Here is a 22737-nt window from a genome sequence, read left to right on the forward strand (position 1 = left end):
ACTGTTCAATAGGAGTATAGCAGGATCAGGCCAGGGTCCCATGACCAAACAAACCTTGGCTAAACTAAAGGCCAGCTCCATATTGACTTGTCATCAAGATTATTCAATAGCTGTTTTTTCTGTGCCATTATCTTCCAGCATGTGATGACAAACACTGGGGTCCAAGCTGCAGTCAGGAGTGTAAGTGTGAGAATGGAGCATTCTGTGACCCAGTCAAGGGAACCTGCCAGTGTCCACCAGGATACATAGGGCGATACTGCGAGGACCCCTGCCCAGCTGGCAATTTCGGCAAGGGCTGTCTACAGAGGTGCAAGTGTGGAACAGGGGGTTCGTGTGACAAAGGAACCGGAGAGTGTCAATGTCGGGAGGGATTCACTGGCACACTGTAAGCATCTGAAAATATACACAGAGTTTTCTATGGCCTTTAGTTTAGGGGCCCTTATGTTGTTAGCAAATATCCGATCTACAAGCTCACAATGTGTCTGCTTGTCTATTTACGGTGAATAGATTTGGTATAGACGGAAAAATTTAAGTATAGATCCCTGGGGAACCCCGGTCAACAAAGTATTATCAGGTTTAAAGTAACATTAGTCACCTTAAATTTAAGTAACAAAGTGAAAGTTGGAAATTGGAGTTTTGTGTTTTTTACAGAAGTCGTGTTATATGACAGCTGACTAACTTGATTTTCTAAACAAACGGACAACAGCATATTAGGCCTCCTCCTCCTCCTCCTGGCACAGGCTGCAGCATAAATTGGTTCTTCCACTAATGCTACATTTATAAAGGGAAAAGGACCCTGATGGACCATGCTGTTCCATGAGTCATCAGTTACCGCCCTGTGTTTTAGAAGTCCCTGTGGATGAGTATAGCGAATGAAAACCTAACCACTAGGTATTAGTGAAAATACTTTATATTCAGCAGCAGCCAATTTTAAAACAACAATACAGCTTTATAAAAAAATTGTCTGGCTCGCACAACTAAGTGTAGAGCTCCTTAGGTCGTAGTTTGTGTTTGAAGTCAGTTACTAAGCCTAGAGGTTCTTCTTCCAAAGTGCATTAGTAAATAAATTATTATACAAGTTCTGCCGAGCCCCCACAGTGAGATATTTAACCACTTGAGCCCTATATAATTGTGTGTTGTATGATGATAGCAGATCTACAAGCTCACAACGCATCATATCGTGATACGTTGTGTAAATGTAAATGGTGAAATGTTAGAAAATGTTGGGAAAGTAAGTTTGGGAATATTTTCCAAAATAGGGCCACCAGATGATCCATATACAGTACCAGCTGTATTTCAAATGATAATGGATAGCTTCAAAAGGCTGGCTCAGGATTCAGTACTGTACATCAAACTTAACAAAAGCCCCATGTTCCACACAGCTATTGCATGCAGCTCTAGCCTCCCAGCTCGACCGCTGTCAGAACAGTCAAACATTGCCTGCCAGTTAGTGGTGATATCAGTAGATAACTCTTAAATGTGGCCAATTTATATAAAAACATTTGTTCTCTATACCTAAAGAGGCAAAACATTTAGTTAATCTGTCAAGAACGTCATACCGCACTGCTCAATGTTTTGACTAACATACCCCTGTAAGTTCTTATTAACAGTTACACGTTCTCTGTTCCCCAGCTGCGAGAAGGCGTGCCCTAGGAACCGATGCCCTCTTCGATGCCCTTGCCAGAATGGGGGTATTTGCCAGGGCAAAGGTGTCTGCGCCTGCCCCCCTGGGTGGACGGTACATTTTGATGTTTTACAGATGTTAGGTTGGCCCTGATATTGATGAAATTCCTGATGTGTTCCAAATTTGAAACTTGGTCTGAGGTGGAATGTGTTGTTTTCATCTGGAGTAGATCCCAGGGTGTACAGCGCACTGATGTTTCACAATCTGAATGAGTTTGCTTGTCAGCACGTCACCCCCCTATTTTTGGAAACACCCTACAGTATACGCTTATTTTATGTACTGATAAATTGTTGTAATCCACATTTCCTTTTTTCTTACACCTGATCTGTACTTGGTTTGCGAATCAGGTCAGATATGTTCAGTGCGCGACACCAGTGTGCAACGAAGAATAAATCAAATATTGAAGATAATTAATGAGCTCAGATAAATTGCTGTCAGAGTGCTAATGATGTGACCCATTTGTTGGTGTTTAGATTAAGCATCCCATTTGATTGCGTGTTCTCACCATCACTCTCAAACTCCTTTATGTTGCTCCACAGGGTGCTGTGTGTACAGAGCGCTGTCCGGAGGGTAGGTTCGGCTCCAACTGTGCCCAAGAATGTATGTGCCACAACAGGGGCCACTGTGACCCGGAAACAGGGCAGTGCCAGTGTGCTGAGGGTTTTACTGGAAACAGGTACGTGCCTCCCTGTACTTGAGTTGCTTGTCCCCAGTAATTGTTATTAACTGGGTGTTTTCCCGCCTCTGTACTGTACTGTAACTGCTGGCGTTTTTGTCCCTCAGATGCAGTGAGGAGTGCTCAGTAGGAACCTACGGAGTGGACTGTAAAGGCGTGTGTGACTGTGCTAATGGTGCACGCTGCTACAACATTGACGGAGGCTGTCTGTGTGACTCGGGCTTCAGAGGGCCACAGTGCCGGGACAGGATGTGTCCTCATGGCAGCTACGGCCTCCACTGTGAGCGCACGTGTCTGTGCCAAGACAAGCATACTCTCAGGTATATGTCTTTGTGGAAAGTAAAGTAGGAAGAAGTATTTCCATGTATTGATATTTCATACTACTACTCCACTACATCTCAGAGGCAAATATTGTACCTTTTTAATTCACTCTTTGAAATGTATTCAAAGAGTACACATGACATTGTTTTACAAAGTTTACAAAAAAGAATAAACTCTTTGGTTTTATATTTTCTCCCACAACTCCCTTCCACCCACCATATTATTGGAAAACTTTAGTTACAAGTTACTTTGCATGTTTAGATTCTTATTACAAAACCATATTAACCGCAGAAATGGCCAATCTGCAAGCCCTCCAATTTGAGTACTTTTACTGAAATAAGATTTTTAATACAGAGAATGGAGCTCCACTGGCCAGCGCAGCAGGCAGGGGATTGACTCCACCTCAGACCACTTATGAGGATGCTTAATGTACTCATGGATCAACTGTTTTCCTCTCTTATCATTGACCAGCTGTCATCCAATGAAAGGCGAGTGCACATGCCAGCCAGGATGGGCGGGGCTGTACTGCAACGAGACCTGTGCTCACGGTTATTACGGACACGGTTGTCTAGAACCCTGTCTGTGTGTGAATGGAGGGGTGTGTGACGGTGCCAGTGGGCGCTGCCAGTGTGCCCCTGGGTATACGGTGAGTGAAAAGCATCATGGCATCATGGAAGTCAGGACAAGCAACATCTGTTTGGTATTTTCCACTTCTGTGTGGTGACAAGCCATGCAGCTCGAACTGTACTCGATAACCCATAACAGACGTGCATAAAAATGTGGCACCACATTGTGTCATCAGTTCATCCAATCCGCATTAAGCCATGCAGCTGTATGACATATTTTCTGCATGCCATCATCAACTGAAAAAAAAGTATCTTCTGGTGTCTATAATTTATATTTAGTCACATCAGTGTCAACATTGTCGTATAACAAAGTTTAAATGACGCTTGTCTCTCTGTCTACTGTACAGGGCCTTCACTGTGAGAGTCCCTGTAAGAGTGGCACATATGGCAAAAACTGCTCCCTGGAATGTTCCTGTACCAACTCTGTGGACTGCTCAGCCAAAGATGGCACCTGCTTCTGTAAAGAGGGTAATGCTTATACTTAGTTATTGTTGTTGCAGATCTGCAAACTCACAGCTAACTGTTAGTTAGCTGTGAGTTTGCAGATCTGAGAGCTTGTAGATAGGCTATTTTCGGCATGCTACACTTAGTGCAACCAAGTACAAATCAGACTTTGGCTCTTTAACTAAACGTGACAGCCCCAGTATGAAGACATTCAATATGAAAACATGGTATTGATTAATGATACGTAGCTTGCGGAGTTAGTTCAGTCAGATATACTCGAGTGGCTTCATGCTATACTCATGGGCGCATAGTCACATACATGAGTATTACACATGTTTCATTCGCCATACGCCATTCGCTGACGTGGCAGTCAGCTGACCTATTGCCAGGTTATTTAAGCTCACCTCAGTCTGGGTTCTTCCTGCTGTCATTTGTCCCTGGACTGTTGGTATGCGCCGGTTTGCTCCCACCGCCTCCTCAGCAGCACCAGTGGCTCTGCTATGTGTTTGTTCCCCATGGGGGGGTTGTTATTGTATCCATCTCCCTGAAATGTAGCAGAGCCGAATGCCAAGATAAAATATATGCACATTTGTATTCATTCTATAATAAATATTGGTTAAATCTATGCGTGGGTTATCTGACTGAACTGTTAAAGTTAGTGGCTATTTTGAAATATTGCATTTCATATTTAGACTTTATAAGCCATTTGTTTCCAAAGGGCATCAAATGGAATATTCAAGGCAGGTAGGGAGGCAGTCATCCGACGTATTTGTAATAGGGCTTGTACGTGAGCTGAGATAATATTCACTGTGTCTTGCTTGCTGAACACATTATCATTTTTAACGAATGATAACACAAAGACGAAATGAAATTCGATAAGGACTTCCTATAAACTCACAGGCTGGCGAGGGAGGGATTGTTCGCTCCCCTGCTCTGAGGGTACATGGGGCCCAGGCTGCAACGCCACCTGCCAGTGTGCCAACGGGGCAAAATGTAACCCTGCAGATGGCTCCTGCACCTGCACAGCAGGCTGGCAGGGGGTGCTGTGTGATGAACCCTGCCCGGTGAGTTATTTGGAAGTTTTCATTTAAAATCAAACCAGTATACAGTATTATTCTGCAACACTGTGTAGCCTATGGTGTAATGAGCTGTAGCTCTCACAAATATAAATTATTATTAAATACATTTAAGGTGATTAAAGGTTTCATCCATCAACAGCTATGGGTCTTATTACTGCATGTCCTTGAACAAGACACTAAACCAACTCCTTTCAAACATCTCTGGATAAGAGCATGAGCTAAATGTGTAACGATTAAATGTGCAATATTGCTCTTTTCTGTGCCATTCTGAGTAAAAAACCAACATGCAAGGGTTACCGCTATGATGGTTTTACTATAGCAATGCTAACATTTTTACTGCTTACCTCATCTTGTGTGTGGATGAGTATTTGTCTTTACTCTGCCAAACGGCCATGCTGTCACTATGCATTTGATGACACGTTGCCAGCCTAGTACTTTGTTAGATTCTCGCTGTGCTGGCCAAATGGCTGAGATATTCCCCTGACGGTACCTCGCCTGTTGTTGGCATGTGCTCCCATGTGCAGATGGGCACGTTTGGGCCAAGCTGCCTGAAGAGCTGCGATTGTGTCCATGCCGACGGATGCCAGGGTACCAACGGGGAGTGCCGGTGTTTGCCAGGGTGGTGGGGTAAGTAGGGAAGTCCTCCTCATGCCTGTGCCAAGTTGGCTAAGTCTGGTCCAGTATGAGCTACAGGTCTCTCTCTGCCTCACCTCCAGTCTCTCTCTCTCTCTCTAATGCTCTGTCTTAATTCGCTTCCCAGCAAATCATTTTTCAGTCTATGTGTCATGTTTCTTAAATGGTGGATAATGTCTCATTCTGGGATGGAAAACCATCCCAATGTGCTCTCCAGGTGCTCGCTGCAGTGAGCCGTGTCACGATGGCCTGTGGGGGCGCCACTGCAACCAGAGCTGTTTCAAACGTTGCCCCAACAGTGACACATGTCTAAGGGACACAGGCGCCTGTGTCTGTCGCCCTGGCTACTGGGGAGCCTCCTGCCAGAACAGTGAGTGTCATGAGGCCACCAACACATTTAGATCCCATCAGACTGTTGATATTAATATACACGTGTGTGGGGTACTCCTGTATGCAATCTTTTGTATCATTTAATAGAAGAAGTAATAAAAGCTGAACAAAGTGTCCTAACCCCCCCCCCCCTCCCCTCCCCTCTCTCTCTCAGAATCAGACTGTTGATATTAATATACACGTGTGTGTGTGTGTGTGTGGTACTCCTGTATGCAATCTTTTGTATCATTTAATAGAAGAAGTAATAAAAGTCTCTCTCTCTCTCTCTCTCTCTCACACACACACTCACACAGAATGCAGAGCTGGTATGTATGGTGACCAGTGCGGTATGTCATGCCCATCCTGTGGCCAGTCCTACCGGTGTCATCATGTGACTGGAGAGTGTGATTGTCTTCCTGGTTACACAGGACCCAGCTGTGATCAAGGTTAGCATGAACACTAACAATTACACTAACAGTCAGGAACACACAGCCTTGTGTAGATTAGAGCCCAGCCGGGATAAAAGAGCCCACGGCACCGCACAAGATTCATTAGAATCAGCTTTGTCACATCACAGTGTTACACAGGTCTAAAGAAGTGAGTGAAAAAAAAATGTTTTGCACAATCTTTGTACTAAACAGTTGTAGTTTTCAGGATTGGGAAGAAGAATAGCCTTAGAAAATGATAGAAGAGAAAAACAAATGTTCCTGAAATGAGTAGAGTGGAAATATATACTGTAAATACCGGTATCTACATGATACAGGGTGGACAGTACATGAGGTTAAAAATAATTCAAATGTTGCGATCTTTTGAGTTTTTACACAAAACAGATGCTTTGCAGCACTAGCACGAACACCAGTGCTATTACGATAATCATATTGCAAATCAAGTGAATTGAAGTAATAAGGTAAAGCATTTTAACTGTTGAATGTGATTCATTCTCAGCTTGTCCGGTGGGCTACCATGGTAGGCAGTGTTCTGAGGTGTGTATTAATTGCGCCAACAACTCCACGTGTAACCACAGAGATGGTCACTGCGAATGTCTGCCTGGCTGGACAGCACCGGACTGCTCAATACGTGAGTCGGACATATTCACATAAAGCTGTAATACGTACCCGACCGTAATTATGGGAATTGTAGAGTTGGCCGAGTGGCCTAGGCTCCAAAAATGAACAAGTTCAGGATTACCGGTTTTGGGTTCTTTATTTCTCTCAAAAATGAAGGCCTTTTCAATAAATAAGACTGTGGAATATACATTTACAAAAACTATGGAAACTTAAAGTACAACAAACCAAACAGTGACTGCCCTAACGGCTATCCCTTAACTAAGGGCCCTGGCAGCTCTGTCCCCCGACTGTTAACGCTTTGCCTGCCCAAGTCCCACTGACTGTCTGTCCCTTGCAGCCTCCCTTTATAGGGAGTGGATCATACCACAAATACAGATTCCAATTAACCATCAATTAGCTGTTACAGACATTTCCCATACCACAGGAATAATCTAACTATTAAATAAATGTTGTACAACATAATTGAATCACATTTCTAGGCGCCCATATAATCACAAATACTTGAACAACACGAACACTGTTAACCCATCATACACACACCCCTTCTCTTCTACAATACTTGGCACGTTCCAACCCTTCTTAACCCCCTGCTCTGAGGGGTGCCAGTACTGCAGAAGACAGACATGTGACAAACAAACATTTCAGCTTGGTTCCAATAAACCGTGTTTAAATAAACAGAATGGTTGAAACCCTGAAGTCTGTCATTTTTATAATTGAATGTAACAGGTAAAAATCATTGACTGCTACCAAACCTCACTTCCTTCTTAGTGTGTGTGTGTGTGTGTGTGTGTGTGTGTGTGTGTGTGTGTGTGTGTGTGTGTGTGTGTGTGTGTGTGTGTTTATATATATATATATATATATATATATATATATAGATAGGGCACAGGTTGCCCCGTGACAGGAATGTTTTCAATATGAGCAGGAACTTTCTGAAACTGTCATTCACAGAAAACAGTAATCTTTAGTATTGTGGATGCACAAATGACATATCTATTTGTAATATAATATAAAATACTATAATTAACTATAACACAGTTCAATTCTGTACATTTCTGCCTGGGTCTCACTCCATGTTTTATCTTGTACTGTATTCCACAGCCTGTACTCCTGGCAGGTTTGGCCCTCACTGCAGCCAGACCTGTTCGTGCCCGGCCAACTTTGATTGTAACCGCTACACTGGAGAGTGTGTATGTGGGAGTGAACACGAAGATGACTGCAAGCAAGGTGTGGAGAGCGGCATGATTAACATACAGTACACTCAGAGAGATAAATCAACCGGAAAGCTCCCAAAATCAATTCAGAATCAGTAATATTCTAGTATAGAGGTTATGCGTGTGACAAAAAACTACTTTCTGGCCCTGACAGCCCATGCATCCAAACAGAAAAGTCTTATCTGATTGCATTAAACAACGTTTCACTTTGCCACTCGATTTGCCACTCACTTTATGCATGCGCTTACCCTCTATTGCCAGGCGTGTTTGCACAAACGAGGAATTGTAATACACCAACGGCAACCTAACCTGTGTAGTAGTGCAGTTCAACAGCAGTAACTTATTTGCATGAAGCTTGGAACTATATACACTGTATACAATATACCACACTATAGAGGCTGTTTTAGCAACATGGGAATATGAATTGTTACACATGCTGAAAGTGTACTAGCTATACATTCTCCATTGCAGTTGTATGAATTGCGTTTGAGTATCTGAGTACACATCAATTGTCCAGAGGGTAGCAGCATAACCAGTACAGACCACATACATAGCAGCATCTAACATTCATACAGTGTATACTTTCAATTCTATGCAATCCGGCTTGTTGTTTAGGGTAGAGGTCTGTGGGCTTGTTTAGAAGCCTTTCCACCTCTGTGGGGGAAAAGCTGGGCGAGAAGTGGTCCTGAATCCTGATCCCATACATTCCACATGGTGACGGCTATGGCTCAGTGTGTAGAGAGGCTGTCTGGTTATCAGAATCTCAACATGGCCTGTGTCCCTGAGCAAGACACTTACCAACTAACAGCTACCGCCAAGCGCCTCTGAGCAACCATCAGCTAGGTGAAGCTGTAACCACTGAAAGCCTATTCATACTTCAGTTTTAGGTGATAAGGTTAGTAAAAACAGAGAGTTCTGTTTGGGTGAGCGGTGAGTCACTTACCACCGTGGGCCGTGACGTCATGTTGTAGTTTTCGGTGGTCACTGTGACCATTGGCCGGAGGTTCCAGGGAGTAGACAGGTCCACAAGTATATTTCAGGCATTCTATTTACCTCCAAAGTGCAGTGACAATACAAAAAGTAATAAATACTGGCCAAAATAACATTCCAAAAATAGGAAACAAAATACACCTGCTGGCTAAACTTTAAAAAGATCTTGAGAGACTGTTACAGGCTATTTAACCTTCGATGAGGTCCTGGCTTGCAGCTCTCCCTGATGTCTCTCCTAGCCTCAGGTAATACTGAACTGCCTCCACCTGCAGCAATCCTGCTTTCATACAGGTGGGGCAAACCATCCCCTAATCAGCAAGTGGCAATCAATTGACTCAACCACACGGCCAACTAAAGCCTACGAGTAATCTTCCACACTACTATACTTTAGAGGAATATACACTCAAACATATTTCAAAGGCCCAATTCATTCACAGGGCCTAACATAACATAACATAATACACACAGGAACAGTCACCCCCCCTCCTCTACAGTACTTGGCACCCTCCAATCTAGAGAGGAGTGCCAGCACTGCAGAGGAGAGGCAGGTGACAAACATACAGTACCAATCCAACTTCAGTATCAATAAATACAAATAAACATTTTAAACTCTTTCGACCATTGTGTCTATATGGCACGGGCTGGCCTGGCCCATGACAGTAACCTTATCACCTAAAACTGGAGGAGTATTAATAGGCCATAACAGGCCTCAGAGTGCCTCCGAGCAACCATCAGCTCCTAGGTGAAGCTGAATTTAATAAACGTCTTCTTCTTTTTTTTTTTCTTTTTTTTTAAAGATATTTTTTGCGGCTTACGCCTTTTATTGATTTTTGAAGGGCTGACAGGAAACGGGAGAGAGATGGGGGGATGACATGCAGTAAAGGCCGTGTCGGGTCCGGGAGTCGAACCCGCGGCACACTGAGACTGGATTACCAGTCCGGTGCCCAGACCGTTACGCTACGGCCTGGGCCAATAAACGTCTTCTTCTTCACATAGCATTGTTACGACCCGGGCTAGGGGTCACCAGGTGTATTGAAAAATATGGACTCCCTCTCCTTCCCAGTCCCCCTAACAGTGATTTATTATAGAGTATAAAGTATAGTGCCTCTAAGCCAATGGGAGATAGAACCCATAGTGAGCTTGCTGCACCTGGCAGTTATGATGTGATTGATTCTTGTTTTTTGTCCCATTCAACAGACTCAACAGAGTTGTCAGGGAGTGTGATGGTGCCTCTTCCCCCCAGCGAGAGGGAGTCGTGGGGGGCCATCGGTGGCATTGTGGTGCTTGTCTTCCTGGTGGTCGTGCTGCTTGCGTTGCTGCTACTCTACCGCCGCAGACAGAAGGACAAGCAAAACAATGCGCCTACAGTCTCCTTCTCCACCACACGTACAGTCAACTCTGAATATGCTGTCCCAGGTAGGAGAATGGACTGTGTACACCACAAGGTCCCCAAAAAAAGATATTATACATCAAGGTAATTCAGGCAAAGATTTGTGATCCTAAATGACGAAACATTTTAGAATGGAACTATTCACCCCCCCTAATCTTTTTTATTTCAGTTATTCACACCATGAAGCTTGAATTAATGGAGATGTTTTGTTTTTCCTTTACTACAGTGAATGAAGAATTGTTATAGAATCCATGATTAACAACAGAAAACTATATAATAAAATCTATTTATAAACTCCACACAGCTCAGTATAATCCAAGTGTCCGAGCTGTTTCCAGTCATATCCTCAGTACTTCCAAAACATAGCATTTTCTCTCAACCTCTACTATTTAAAACACTTACAAAACACGCACAAACATGGAGCTTTTAACAATAGTTTAGCTGTTGTTAATCTTGTTCTCCTATTTTCTTTTTGATATATGCTTGGTTTTCAGATGTTCCTCACAGTTACCACCACTACTACTCCAATCCCAGCTACCACACTCTGTCTCAGAACAGACCTCCACTGCCACACCTCCCCAACAACCATGACCGTGCCATCAAGGCAAGTGACATGGCAAAACTAGCAGCAAAACTAAAATTCAAATCTAGTTAGGCCGTGGGTTGTTGTGACATGATTAGTACTTCCAAGGAATACAGAGAGACAAAAAAGTGATTGTAGAACGGAACCTATATGGTTCAGGAGTAAAAGGCCAAAGAGTAAAGCTGTCTGATATACTGTAGGCCAAAAGGCCAAAGAGTAAAGCTGTCTGATATACTGTAGCGCATTTGAAAAACCTGGGACAGAGTGTCTTCCTTGGCCTACGGGCTGCATGCATGTGAAGTGTGACACCAATTGGGACAGCAGTATGCAAGATCAGCTGTGCAGCTGTCAGACGCACAAACAAAAATAATCTCCGCTTCCCGGCCTTCCGGCCTGGCAGAGATAATTAGTTTATTGGCCGAATCTAACAAATTTAAACAAAATGTAACTGTAATTGCAGTCTGGGGTTGTAAAGTCATTACAGTTATATCATTGCATGGCTCCATCAACATGCTGCAATCAATTGAATTTATTATTCTGGATAATCATTGATTGAGTGTTTGTTGTGTCTGTCCAACAGAACACAAACAACCAGCTCTTCTGTAGTGTCAAGAACACGGAGAGAGAGCGGCGGGGTCTGTTTGGAGTTGAGAGCAACGCCACTCTGCCTGCAGACTGGAAACACCACGAGCCCCGAAAAGATCAAGGTCAGTCTCAGAAACTGTCCCACTGTTTAACTGGAAAACTGTAACATCTGTCACATTATGGTGGTACAGAACATCACATGCAAAACGGCATCTGTCATCTGTCACATTTCTGTGGAAAGGTAAATCACATTTCAGACAATCATGTACACAGAAAAGAGACGTGAAGAAAACAATGCGATCATTATTAAAAACACCTAAATGATTGTAGCGTTCACCCACCTCCATGCCTTCACCTGGTATTGATTTTCTTTCTCCAGGACAGACTTTCTGTTTTTTATTAGTTTGCCATAAAAGAAAATTAAGATGCCTGTTTTTTCTTTCGTCTTTACAGGAGCTTTTGGAATCGATCGTAGTTACAGCTACAGTGCCAGCCTTGGGAAGTATTACAACAAAGGTAGTTTATTACCTTGCTTCCACCTTTCTGTTTGTAATTACTACTAAACTTCTTTTAACCATTTCAGCAATGTCATTTCAACTTCAATACTTTCAATTTCACAATTTAAAACAAATAAAGCGACAGAAAACATGAAACATGAAAATAGTTTAACAATAATTTAACTCTTGAGTGCGTAAAATGAAACCAAATGGTTTCATTTTACGCTCTCAAGAGTTAAAGATCTGTAATGGTCCATTTGGTTATCGTTTAGCTGGACACCACCTGGAACCCCCTCACTTCCAGACTGGTGGTCCGAAGACCACTGGTTGAAAACCACTGCTCATAAATGACCATTTGATGTGCAATTGTGTTGGCCTTCCATTAGCCACTGTGTTGTAACCTCTCCTCCATTGCATCCATTATGAGCAGAGCTGAACGGCACTGCCGCGGTCAGCAGCAGCTCTCTGAACAGTGAGAACCCATACGCGACCATCAAAGACCTGCCCGGCCTGCCCTTCTGTCCAGCAGAGTGCAGCTACATGGAGATGAAGTCAGCTATGCCCAGAGACAGAGCTTATACCGAGATCAGCCCTCCATTCCACACTGCCACTATGCGCAGGGGTGAGGGCAACTTTAATTGTATTTCAAGTCCATCCAGGGCTTTCAGGCAGGATATGTGTTCTGTATTCATTCACTACTACTTATTTGTCCTCATCTCCAAACCTAATCACTACATGATTTACAGATTACAACTTTAATCGTGTTAGAAATTGTTTGGGAAATGTAAATCAGCAACAGGAAAATGTATAGAGGTAATAATAATATAATTTGAGAGCCACATCATTGGACGCTGTAGTGTAGCAGAACAAACTTGACAAAAATGTTCCATTTTGTATTACTGGCTTAAAATACATAATCAGATGATAGTATTTATCCTTCTGTATTTTATTTTATTAAATGTTTGTCTTCTCGTGAATAGGTCATAGGTCACCAGGCTTTCTACCTCGGAGGAAAGCCTGGTGACTGATCTGTGTTACAAAATTGCTGTGTGAACTGGTCTGGAGAGGATGATATCGTTACGTCATTTTTGTAGTCATGTTTTGTAGTCATCAGGCAGGACCCATCATCTGGAACTTCCTTTCCCTCAAACCAGAAGAATAACAATAAAAGCTCTCGTAGCCTGTGGCTTTTATTGAGAAAAATCGGTTTGAGGGAAAAGGAAGTTCCAGATTGAGGGTTCCGGCCTGATGACTACAAAACAATGACTACAACATGACGTATCGATATCATCCACTCCCGACCGGATCATAAACCCAAAAAGGAATGCTGCCCAGGCTAGGTCATAAGTACAGTAGTACACTACTTATAGAAACATTGGACTGAATCAGAATATTCTGCTGTGGAAATGACAAACCCTGTAGTGCCGTTTAACATTGTCTCTAAGAACCTAATACAAATAGCTTTTGGGCAAGGTTTGACAGACAAGAAGGATGGGTTTCCTCACAGCATGTCTGAATGAATGGGTATCTTTGTTTACATGGAAGTGAGGCTAGGTCGTTTTGAAGGGAAAGGGAAGAACAGGAAACCAGAGAGACTTTGGAAGTCCCTTAGTATGGCAGGTTAGACATATCATACCCACAACATGTACAACGTAAGATGCTAGAATTATCTCTTTACATCATACCCAGTATGATACTGGGTGTATCTACACATGGTTCTCAAAGTGGGATCCAGGGAGCCTCAGGGGTCCTTGAAGGGGTTCCATGGGGTCCCAAGCAAAAAGTTAATAAATATACGGTAGCATCAGAATCAGTTTAACCACTTTAACCCTATGACATGATACTGACAATCTGACATGCTACTGCCATGATACTGACATGCTACTGCCACGATACTGACATGCTACTGCCATGATACTGACATGCTACTGCCATGATACTGACATTCTACTGCCATGATACTGACATGCTACTGCCATGATACTGACGGGACACTGACATGCTACTGCCATGATACTGACGGGACACTGACATGCTACTGCCATGATACTGACGGGACACTGACATGCTACTGCCATGATACTGACGGGACACTGACATGCTACTGCCATGATACTGACGGGACACTGACATGCTACTGCCATGATACTGATGGGACACTGACATGCTACTCAGCTACTGCCATGATACTGACATGCCACTGCCATGATACTGACGGGACACTGACATGCTACTGCCATGATACTGATGGGACACTGACATGCTACTGCCATGATACTGATGGGACACTGACATGCTACTGCCATGATACTGCCACGATACTGACATGATACTGACATGCTACTGCCACGATACTGACGGGACACTGACATGATACTGACATGCTACTGCCATGATACTGACGGGACACTGACATGATACTGCCATGATACAGACATGACACTGACATGCTACTGATATGACACAATACTGACCATGATACTGATATGGTAATACTGCTACTGATATTATACTGAGACTCAGTATTCTGTTTTTATCACTATCATGACTCAGTAACTGAGTCATGATACTGATATTATGATAGTGATAAAAACAGAATGTATAGCCGGCTTAGCCGCACGCTCGTAGCTGCCAAATGTTTTATTATGGACACAGAGACAAGACCAACATTTCGGACAGACAAGCTGCCTTCTTCAGTGTGGTGACTGATATGATAGTGCCCATGATACTGACATGATGCTGATATATTGACCATGATATTATGGTATTATGGTATCAGTAGTATGGTATCAGTAGACTACAGTCATGTTCATTAACTGCTTTAAAAAGTCTAGGATGAAATGAAGGAAATGTGCACACACACACACACACACACACACACAAAACATCTTCTGACTACTTCCTTTATTAAAAATCACACCCTTATGAAGTGAGGGGCACTCGTATCATCGTACATCATCATTCTCCACTTCATTGTCAATGGGAATTTAATGTGTGTGTGTGTGTGTGTGTGTGTGTGTGTGTGTGTGAGAGTGAGAGAGAAACATTACAATAGTAATGCATAGGAGGAGAAGGAAGTACAGTATAATGCTATGCTATGCGAAATGCATGATTCTAAACTACGTCTGTCTATAGATAAAGACCCGCCCATGGTAACGCCCCACCAGCCTGGACTTCATCGGGGCTCAGAGACCCGATTGCACAACGTTCTTAATTTGTCACTGCTGTTTGATCTGCAGCACTGATTAATGTTATTTATTTGTATGTGTAACCTTGAAACATTATTGTACTGGAAAAAGGTTTACTATAATTAGATTAATACACGATAATCAACACAAACTTTATTTAGAACACACCAAAATCAAATCATATTACTGCGTACGTTTTCAATCAATTATTGAGCAAACGGCATAAACAATATTAAGTTTGTTTCTTCTACAAAAATAAAAGTTACAAGTTACAAGGCTGCATTCTGGAACGTCATCGGTCGTGCGTGCCAAGATATCATTGTCTGTCCCTTGTATTATACCATACTTGTATAAGTTGTATTATTTCCCACCACGGAGTAACCTCACATCAGTGTCACCAGACTATCCACCTCGGAGGTCTGGTAAGACGGGCAGTGTCGGTAGGCCAATCAAAGGCAGGTGGGGCATTACCATGTCTATAGACGGACACAGTTTAGAGGCATTACAAAGTTACAAACAAATGGTAAAAACTTCTACATTGAACTTAATATACATTTTTCTATTTTACAGAGCGTCAGAGTTCTGTTGGTCATGCCCCAGATCAGGAGATGCAGAACCACTATGACCTCCCAGTCAACAGCCACATTCCAGGACACTACGACCTGCCACCTATCCGTCGAGCACCCTCCCCATCCCGCAGGAGAATGGCGCAATGACAAGTACATTAATAGATCACAATTGGCATTATACTTTTTCAAAAGAGTTACAGATCAGAAGAACCCTGCCCACACCCAGGCTAGACCACCCACAATGGAGGAGGATCAGTCTCATGGAGGAATAATTTGTTCCCTTTTAACTCTGTTGTGTGAACACTGCCCCCTGGTGGATCGAAATGGTACTTGCCTCACCATGACAGACTTGTGATCCAGTCCATGGAGCCAACAGAGCCTGTGTTGGAATGGGAATGGATGGACTGTGGCAGCGCCACTGGTTCTTTGTGGACAAAATGAAGGACATGTGTTTCGTTTGAGTGGACCAAAAATAGCTTGCATATCACTGCTGTCTGATGAAAACCTCATATCTCCAGTCCAGAGTCAGAAATTATACAAACCTCAAACTAGAACAATTTAAAATATAGATATAAATGTATGAATTCTCTCCGAGTGCCATGTATTAATTATTGAATTCATCCGCCAGTGCCAGTGTTTTTACCACTGCCACTGCAGCCTGCGCGGTGTCCAGGATGTAAACAAAGCTACATGTGGGAGCCAGAGGAACGTGTCTCCTTTCACACGAAAGAGTTGGGGGCCGTGGAAAAAAGCTTATTTTGACCAAAAACACCCCCACTTCCGGTTCCTGCCTGTTGTGTCTCCTAGCAACCAAGAATCATTCAGACGGTGGGGATAAGCGCCCTCTAGTGTTTAACACTGAAAACAAAATCTCAGCTTTCTGCTTTGGCACCCAGGACTTGGCAAAAAAAGACAGATTTTATTGTCTTTGGCACCCAAACAGTTTTACGTTTTGCATTGGACCATTCAATTTGCCCACATGCAAATGGTATTTTTTGCAATCCCAAGTTTTCCACAGCAGGAACGTCATGAATGTAATTGTACTGTGCCAAACAACACTTGAAGATTCTCATGGCTTTTGCATTTGGCAGATAATGTAACTGGCACCTTACTGTAGTTTTTCCTCTTTTTTGTTTTGTGAATGACAGCCTTTAAGCCAAATATTCTGTTGTAATTAGTACAGTTCGTGCTCATGTATGATAAGCAACTTTCAAGGTGTTTTTAAATTGTCTTAAGGACTTTATGTGCAGTAGAACGTTTGCTTACTATGCCCACATATTTTTGAATGTAACCCTAACCTTCTTGTAGATAATGTAAATAAAAATGGCAGCACTTTTCAAGAATGTCTTTACTTATTTGAATCTTAAAGCACTGAACTGTATCTCCTGGAAAACAATGACCAAGAAATCATCACTGGGAAAAGGAATTTTAATAGCATTATCTTTGGAAAAGAGAAAGCACAAAACAACATTCATTGATTTCATAGATTTTCCATAATGGTATTTGGCCCACTTGAAACAAAGGTTAAACTACATATTAATTGTTTACAAGTTGAAATCCTTTTCAGTGACCATTTTAAGCCAATTATTACATTCTATATCAAGCCTTGAAGGGTGGGTTTAGGATTTTAAGCACAATGGCAAATCCAGGTTTTTTACTAAACTGCATTAGTAAATCTCATGGAAGAGAAACAAATTTGTTTGCACACCCATTTACTGTAGTTTAAAATGTCTACAATTTACACTTCCTATAGCTTACTTACAGTACATGATCTTAATAGAAATTGGTTGACTCTTAATTAACTTGCCAACAAATGCTTGATGAGGCTTTGATGATAGATAAAGCCTTCAGATAGGCTTTGGAAAATCCTGAACTCACCCTTAATAATGTTCATCACTCGACATATCATCAGTGCACATAATAAGCCATTAGACATTTAATGAGCACTGTGAATACAGACAACCATGAAGTTATGCAAATACAGGTTTGCAATATAATTATCAATCATTATCTCAGAGCAGAAATAACTAAACATAATTGGCATTTTCTGCCCCATCTCTAAAAAAGAGTAAAAAAATAATCTATTTTGCCAGTAATATTTTGCAAGTACACTAACATACCGGTAAGTATATTGCAAGCACAAGGTACAATACAAAAATATTGCAAAAAACCTTATCAAGTACTCAAAAAAATGTCAATACTCAATATACTCTGGAATACAAACGATTCAAGCTGCCACACTAAAATACAAGTCTACCTGCTGTGCATAACTGGCGAGGCTGTCAATAAATGCTGCTCTTTAGGCCAAAGTGAAAAAGAAAACCTCCTTCCAAACTTCCTTTGAGACCCTCATGTCCCAAAATCATGCCTGAGAAGTTACAAAGCTTGTAAACCCTTAGAAAAAAGGGGGGGGAAAGCCCTTCTGACCAGCTTTTAGGAGAAGGCAAGCAGACAACTTACAGTCACAAGACTGCGATACAAAGCATGTGGGCAAAAAACACATTAAGTGCCAATAACCTGTACGTCGTTTAAAACAGGTTGTATTAAGGCACTATTTGTATAACTGATGCATGAATGAGTTACAATTACTGAGGAAACTACTATTGCACGCTGGAAGTAGATGCACATACAGTAGAGCTCTGCAGTATTGAATAAGTGTAGAAATCTAATATCGGAAGTATTATCTATTTACTATACTTTAGTGTAGTAATACTTACTATAACGGAAATACATTTGTTGTAAAGACTGATCAGTTGAACACAGCCTGGTACGGTCATTGAAACAAAATATCTTTGGAATTATGTCAGAAAACAAAAAGTACATCCAGCTAAGACTAAAGCCTAATTTATACCTTTCTGCCATAGTGTCATAAATTAGACTTAAGACTCATTATCCACAATCTGTGTCTTCAAATGTACTCAACTCAACTTTCCAAAACACGGCATAATCATCATAATCAAACAAGAGCGTTGTTTTAAGAAATAATAGATAATCATTCTTCTTTCCTTTTCATTATTCTACAGTTGAAATAAAAATAAGGCGTGTATGGCAAAAGTGAAAGTAAGGACAGCTTCATAGAGGATACACCTGCTAAATGTCCTGGACTTATATTAACCTGAATTTATCCAATGTTGTATCACAAGCACTTTCTTGGTGTGACTTGTGTGATACTTTGATTTACCAGAATAAACTAAGATGTTTGCCTTTAGCAAAGATGGCACAGTACTTACTCACATAAGGCATAATGTATAATCAATCTGCTGTAAACGGATTAGACAGAATATTACTGATAATTAATGCAATGTTATTTCTGACAACGCTCATCAGCTGTCCTGCAGAGTTACATGATGTTAAAATGACTCTAAACCAATGTTTCCCAAACGGAAGGTCAGGACCCATGTTATGGGTCGTGAAAAAATATCACAATTAAAACTAAAATAATTACATAAATCAAATCAAAGAATTTCCATATTATTTTGAAAAATAAAATAAAAAGTAGAACAAATAACAGAGCTACAAGCTCACAACGCACAATCACCATGTGTGAGCTTGTACGGTATGTGAGCTTGCTTGTAGATCGGCTATTTTCACTAGTTTGGGACCGCGGAAACATCAATTTGTCTTTTGGCTCTCGAGCTAAAGAGTTTGGGAACCACTGCTCTACACTACTCTGTATAGCATTGTACAGTACATAAGTCTTGCCCACTTATGTATAGGGTCAGGCTGGGACTAAATCTCGCTTAACTACAGTAAGTTGCATTCAGAACATACCAGGGCCCTGACCCCCAGGTATTCAGTCCTGACCGGGTTCAGAAGCTGTGCGTGTTGAGGATTGACAGCCTGGCTTTTGCATAATTATGAAACCCCAGATCAAAGCATAAGCACTGGTCAATAGAGATCAGAGTTTGGTACACACACACACACACACACACACACACACACATGCGTGCTTGTGAGCTTTGCGTGTAGAGTAGAACAGACTACAGACGCAACAGATGAGCCAACATGCACCAATATAACTAGAATATACAAGCTCAAAAGCTAAAGAAGAAAATATCACGCCCCCTTGCCAAAGCCCATATTGGCATCTAACCTGCAGATTATTTGGAATACAAAAACAAAAGAACACAAAAGATTGTAGAAAAAAATAACACAAAAAAATGACAAATTCCCACTGGTAGAAAATAAGTCTCCTTGGAGTGGTGTAGGAGGTTGTTGGGTGATTGAGGTGTTTTCTGGTTTTACATGATGGCACAGTTTTCTGGTTTGGGACCAGCCTGGAGGAGGAAGTGACACAGGGGAAGGTTAACTACTTTCAACCTGGGTGTATTGGCCATGTTATTATAGGAAAAAAGTGTTGGAGATTATGTCTACTCTGTACATATAGTGTTTTACATTTGTGATGATATTGATTATGGTGTTATTTTGTATATTATGTTGATGAATTGAATACATATGTCCTCAATGGAAACAAGTTTCCATTGTTTATGTCCTGTGTATGTAAGACTGAGAGTGCTCTGAGCAAAATAATTTTCATTGTATGTATACTCTGTATCTATACAAATGACAAATAAACCTGAACCTGAAGTCCACAAGGACTTTTTTGTGTAATCCAAGTGTATGACTGTTTGTATTTCTGTCTAATAAAGTGTTCAATCATTCTACACTACAGTACAGTACAACATCACATTCAATCTACAGTACAACGCATCGCCACATTCACAACGCATCGCCATTGTAGATCGGCTATATTCACCCGACGCCCTAGTAAGGTATGGAACATGGAAAACATAGAACATTAACTACATTTTGTTATGCGAGGGAGATTTTATAATGTACAGTAGACGGATAATACATGCAGGATATGTGTAATGGTTGTTCTTTTTCATTGAATTGATATTAATGACTCTGCCTTGTTTTTATTAGTCTTTATCTTAACCTGCTGGCTTTTATTTCATTGTGTTATTATTTAGTGTATATAATATTTTTATTAAAGCAATAATAAACAGTTTTTCTATTGAACATTTTAATTAAGTCTGAGCATAATAGATGGAAAACACATCAAATAACATGTTAAAACAAAAATAATATACACTAATAATGGGGTCATACTCATACAAGCTTGTTGGAGAGAATGAATTGTTGTGCTCGTTTACTTTTTTACCAATTTTAAAGACTGTGGAAAATAGAGACACAATCATTTTCTTTAATGATCATGTAAGAGGAGCTTTTAACTCGGAAGACTATTTATGATGATTAATTCTTGCCTTCGGGAACATACCTTTCTAGGCTGATTGGTTCCCATGATGAAGGACTGTCCCATGATGGCCTCAGCCACGCCTCCTCCTCCTCCGCTGCTGCAGTAGCCACTGGACACGGCAGAGGAGGCTGAAGTCGTCCGATCTGACGTCTGGCCACAGGAGTCACAGATCACTGTGCGACTCCGCAAGTTGTACTCGCATTCACCGCTTGTGCTGTGAGCTCCCTGCAGGGGGCGCCAAAGGAAAACACATGATATTCAACAGGAAGATGCTGTGTGGTTTCCTGATGCAATGGTTCTCAAAGCGGAGTCCAGGGACCCTCAGGGTTCCTTGAGGGGGCTCCATATGGTCCCAAGTATGTAATTCCAAGAGTGTACAAATGGACCATTTCCAGTTAGCCATGTGGGTCTATTTGGTTCCATTTGTACCAATATCACTGCATAGGCAATTCCAGGCTACAATCGTACTCCCTCAGAGTTAGGGTCTTTGAAATGAAAAAAGTTTGAACCACTGTACCTGATGTATTGTGTGATACTGTCGTGTCATTTCAGAAACAAAACAAAACGGTGATTTACCATATCGTCCTCGTCATCTTCGTCGTGACACAGGAGGGTGCGTGTGACCTTCCTCATGGCCATCTCCTAGTGAGCACATGGAAAATAGCTAAATCGTAACGGTTCGGTGATAAAACTGCCAAAAGGACTGCATGAAATGTGGGTATAACATAATATGCCATGGTTGTTTGCATGGATGTATGTCAGACCTCTCCATCGGCGCTGATGAGGATGGTCTGCAGGAGGTCTCCGGTGCCCCAGGAGCTCTGGGTCTTCCACACCAGGTCGGTGGGGGGGCTGTGGGTTCCACCACCTGCTGAGGCCCAGATCTAAAAGAGACAGTGGTGAGCATGTTAGAGATGCATCATACTCTGCTAGGAATGCTTCCACAATATACCGGTTCATAATTAGCAACACCCTAGATGAGAAATGTTACTGAATAAATAAATGAGAACTAATGGAAGAATTTTTTAAAAGAGCGTCCACCGGGAGGACGTAGACTAGGGGCCTCCGTCCTAGTTCTCCCGCCCCAACACTCGTTCACACGGGCAGATGCAAATATACAGTCTACTATTTAATGCACACTGCAGCCAGCGACATGACGATGCAAAGATGCAATGATGCATATAGCTGATCCAAATGATACTCCCATTCGTCTTTGCGTCTGCCCATGTGAACGCAACAACACTGCTGTACGTACACTCGTACAGTAACAATTACCACGCTTCTCGCCCAGCTTCCCTCCCCCGAACACGGAGCAATTGTTCATAGAGACAATCAACGAACCTACAGACTGTGTGGTGGTGAGCAGCTACAACATTTAATATTTACCTACAGACTGTGTGGTAGTGAGCAGCTACAACATTTAACCTACAGACTGTGTGGTGGTGAGCAGCTACAACATTTAATATTTACCTACAGACTGTGTGGTGGTGAGCAGCTACAACATTTAATATTTACCTACAGACTGTGTGGTGGTGAGCAGCTACAACATTTAATATTTACCTACA

The 22737-nt window shown here is 41.9% G+C and overlaps 2 protein-coding genes across 3 annotated transcripts in view; one reads left to right on the forward strand and one right to left on the reverse strand.

The window, feature by feature from the left end:
• The window catches only part of pear1 (platelet endothelial aggregation receptor 1), a 54177-nt gene extending 34789 nt beyond the window's left edge, over nt 1-19388 (forward strand). Inside the window, exons 6-23 of the mRNA XM_083761804.1 lie at nt 139-385; nt 1633-1738; nt 2224-2360; nt 2468-2680; nt 3153-3327; nt 3655-3775; nt 4652-4815; nt 5355-5457; nt 5681-5833; nt 6147-6278; nt 6778-6909; nt 7998-8123; nt 10298-10516; nt 10985-11094; nt 11654-11780; nt 12112-12174; nt 12586-12777; nt 15914-19388. Of these exons, the coding sequence (XP_083617930.1) occupies nt 139-385; nt 1633-1738; nt 2224-2360; nt 2468-2680; nt 3153-3327; nt 3655-3775; nt 4652-4815; nt 5355-5457; nt 5681-5833; nt 6147-6278; nt 6778-6909; nt 7998-8123; nt 10298-10516; nt 10985-11094; nt 11654-11780; nt 12112-12174; nt 12586-12777; nt 15914-16059 (2666 nt within the window). The 3' untranslated portion in view covers nt 16060-19388. The remainder of the gene's footprint in view (nt 1-138; nt 386-1632; nt 1739-2223; nt 2361-2467; nt 2681-3152; nt 3328-3654; nt 3776-4651; nt 4816-5354; nt 5458-5680; nt 5834-6146; nt 6279-6777; nt 6910-7997; nt 8124-10297; nt 10517-10984; nt 11095-11653; nt 11781-12111; nt 12175-12585; nt 12778-15913) is intronic.
• The window catches only part of lmna (lamin A), a 37825-nt gene continuing 32414 nt past the window's right edge, over nt 17327-22737 (reverse strand). For both annotated transcript variants that reach the window (XM_083761805.1, XM_083761806.1), the window contains exons 10-13: nt 21937-22056; nt 21749-21814; nt 21194-21397; nt 17327-20189 (exon numbers count right to left, since the gene is read on the reverse strand). In XM_083761805.1, the coding sequence (XP_083617931.1) occupies nt 20154-20189; nt 21194-21397; nt 21749-21814; nt 21937-22056 (426 nt within the window). In that variant the 3' untranslated portion in view covers nt 17327-20153. The remainder of the gene's footprint in view (nt 20190-21193; nt 21398-21748; nt 21815-21936; nt 22057-22737) is intronic.

The sequence above is a fragment of the Protomyctophum parallelum genome (assembly GCF_964188405.1).
Source record: "Protomyctophum parallelum genome assembly, chromosome: 3".
Lineage (NCBI taxonomy): Eukaryota > Metazoa > Chordata > Actinopteri > Myctophiformes > Myctophidae > Protomyctophum > Protomyctophum parallelum.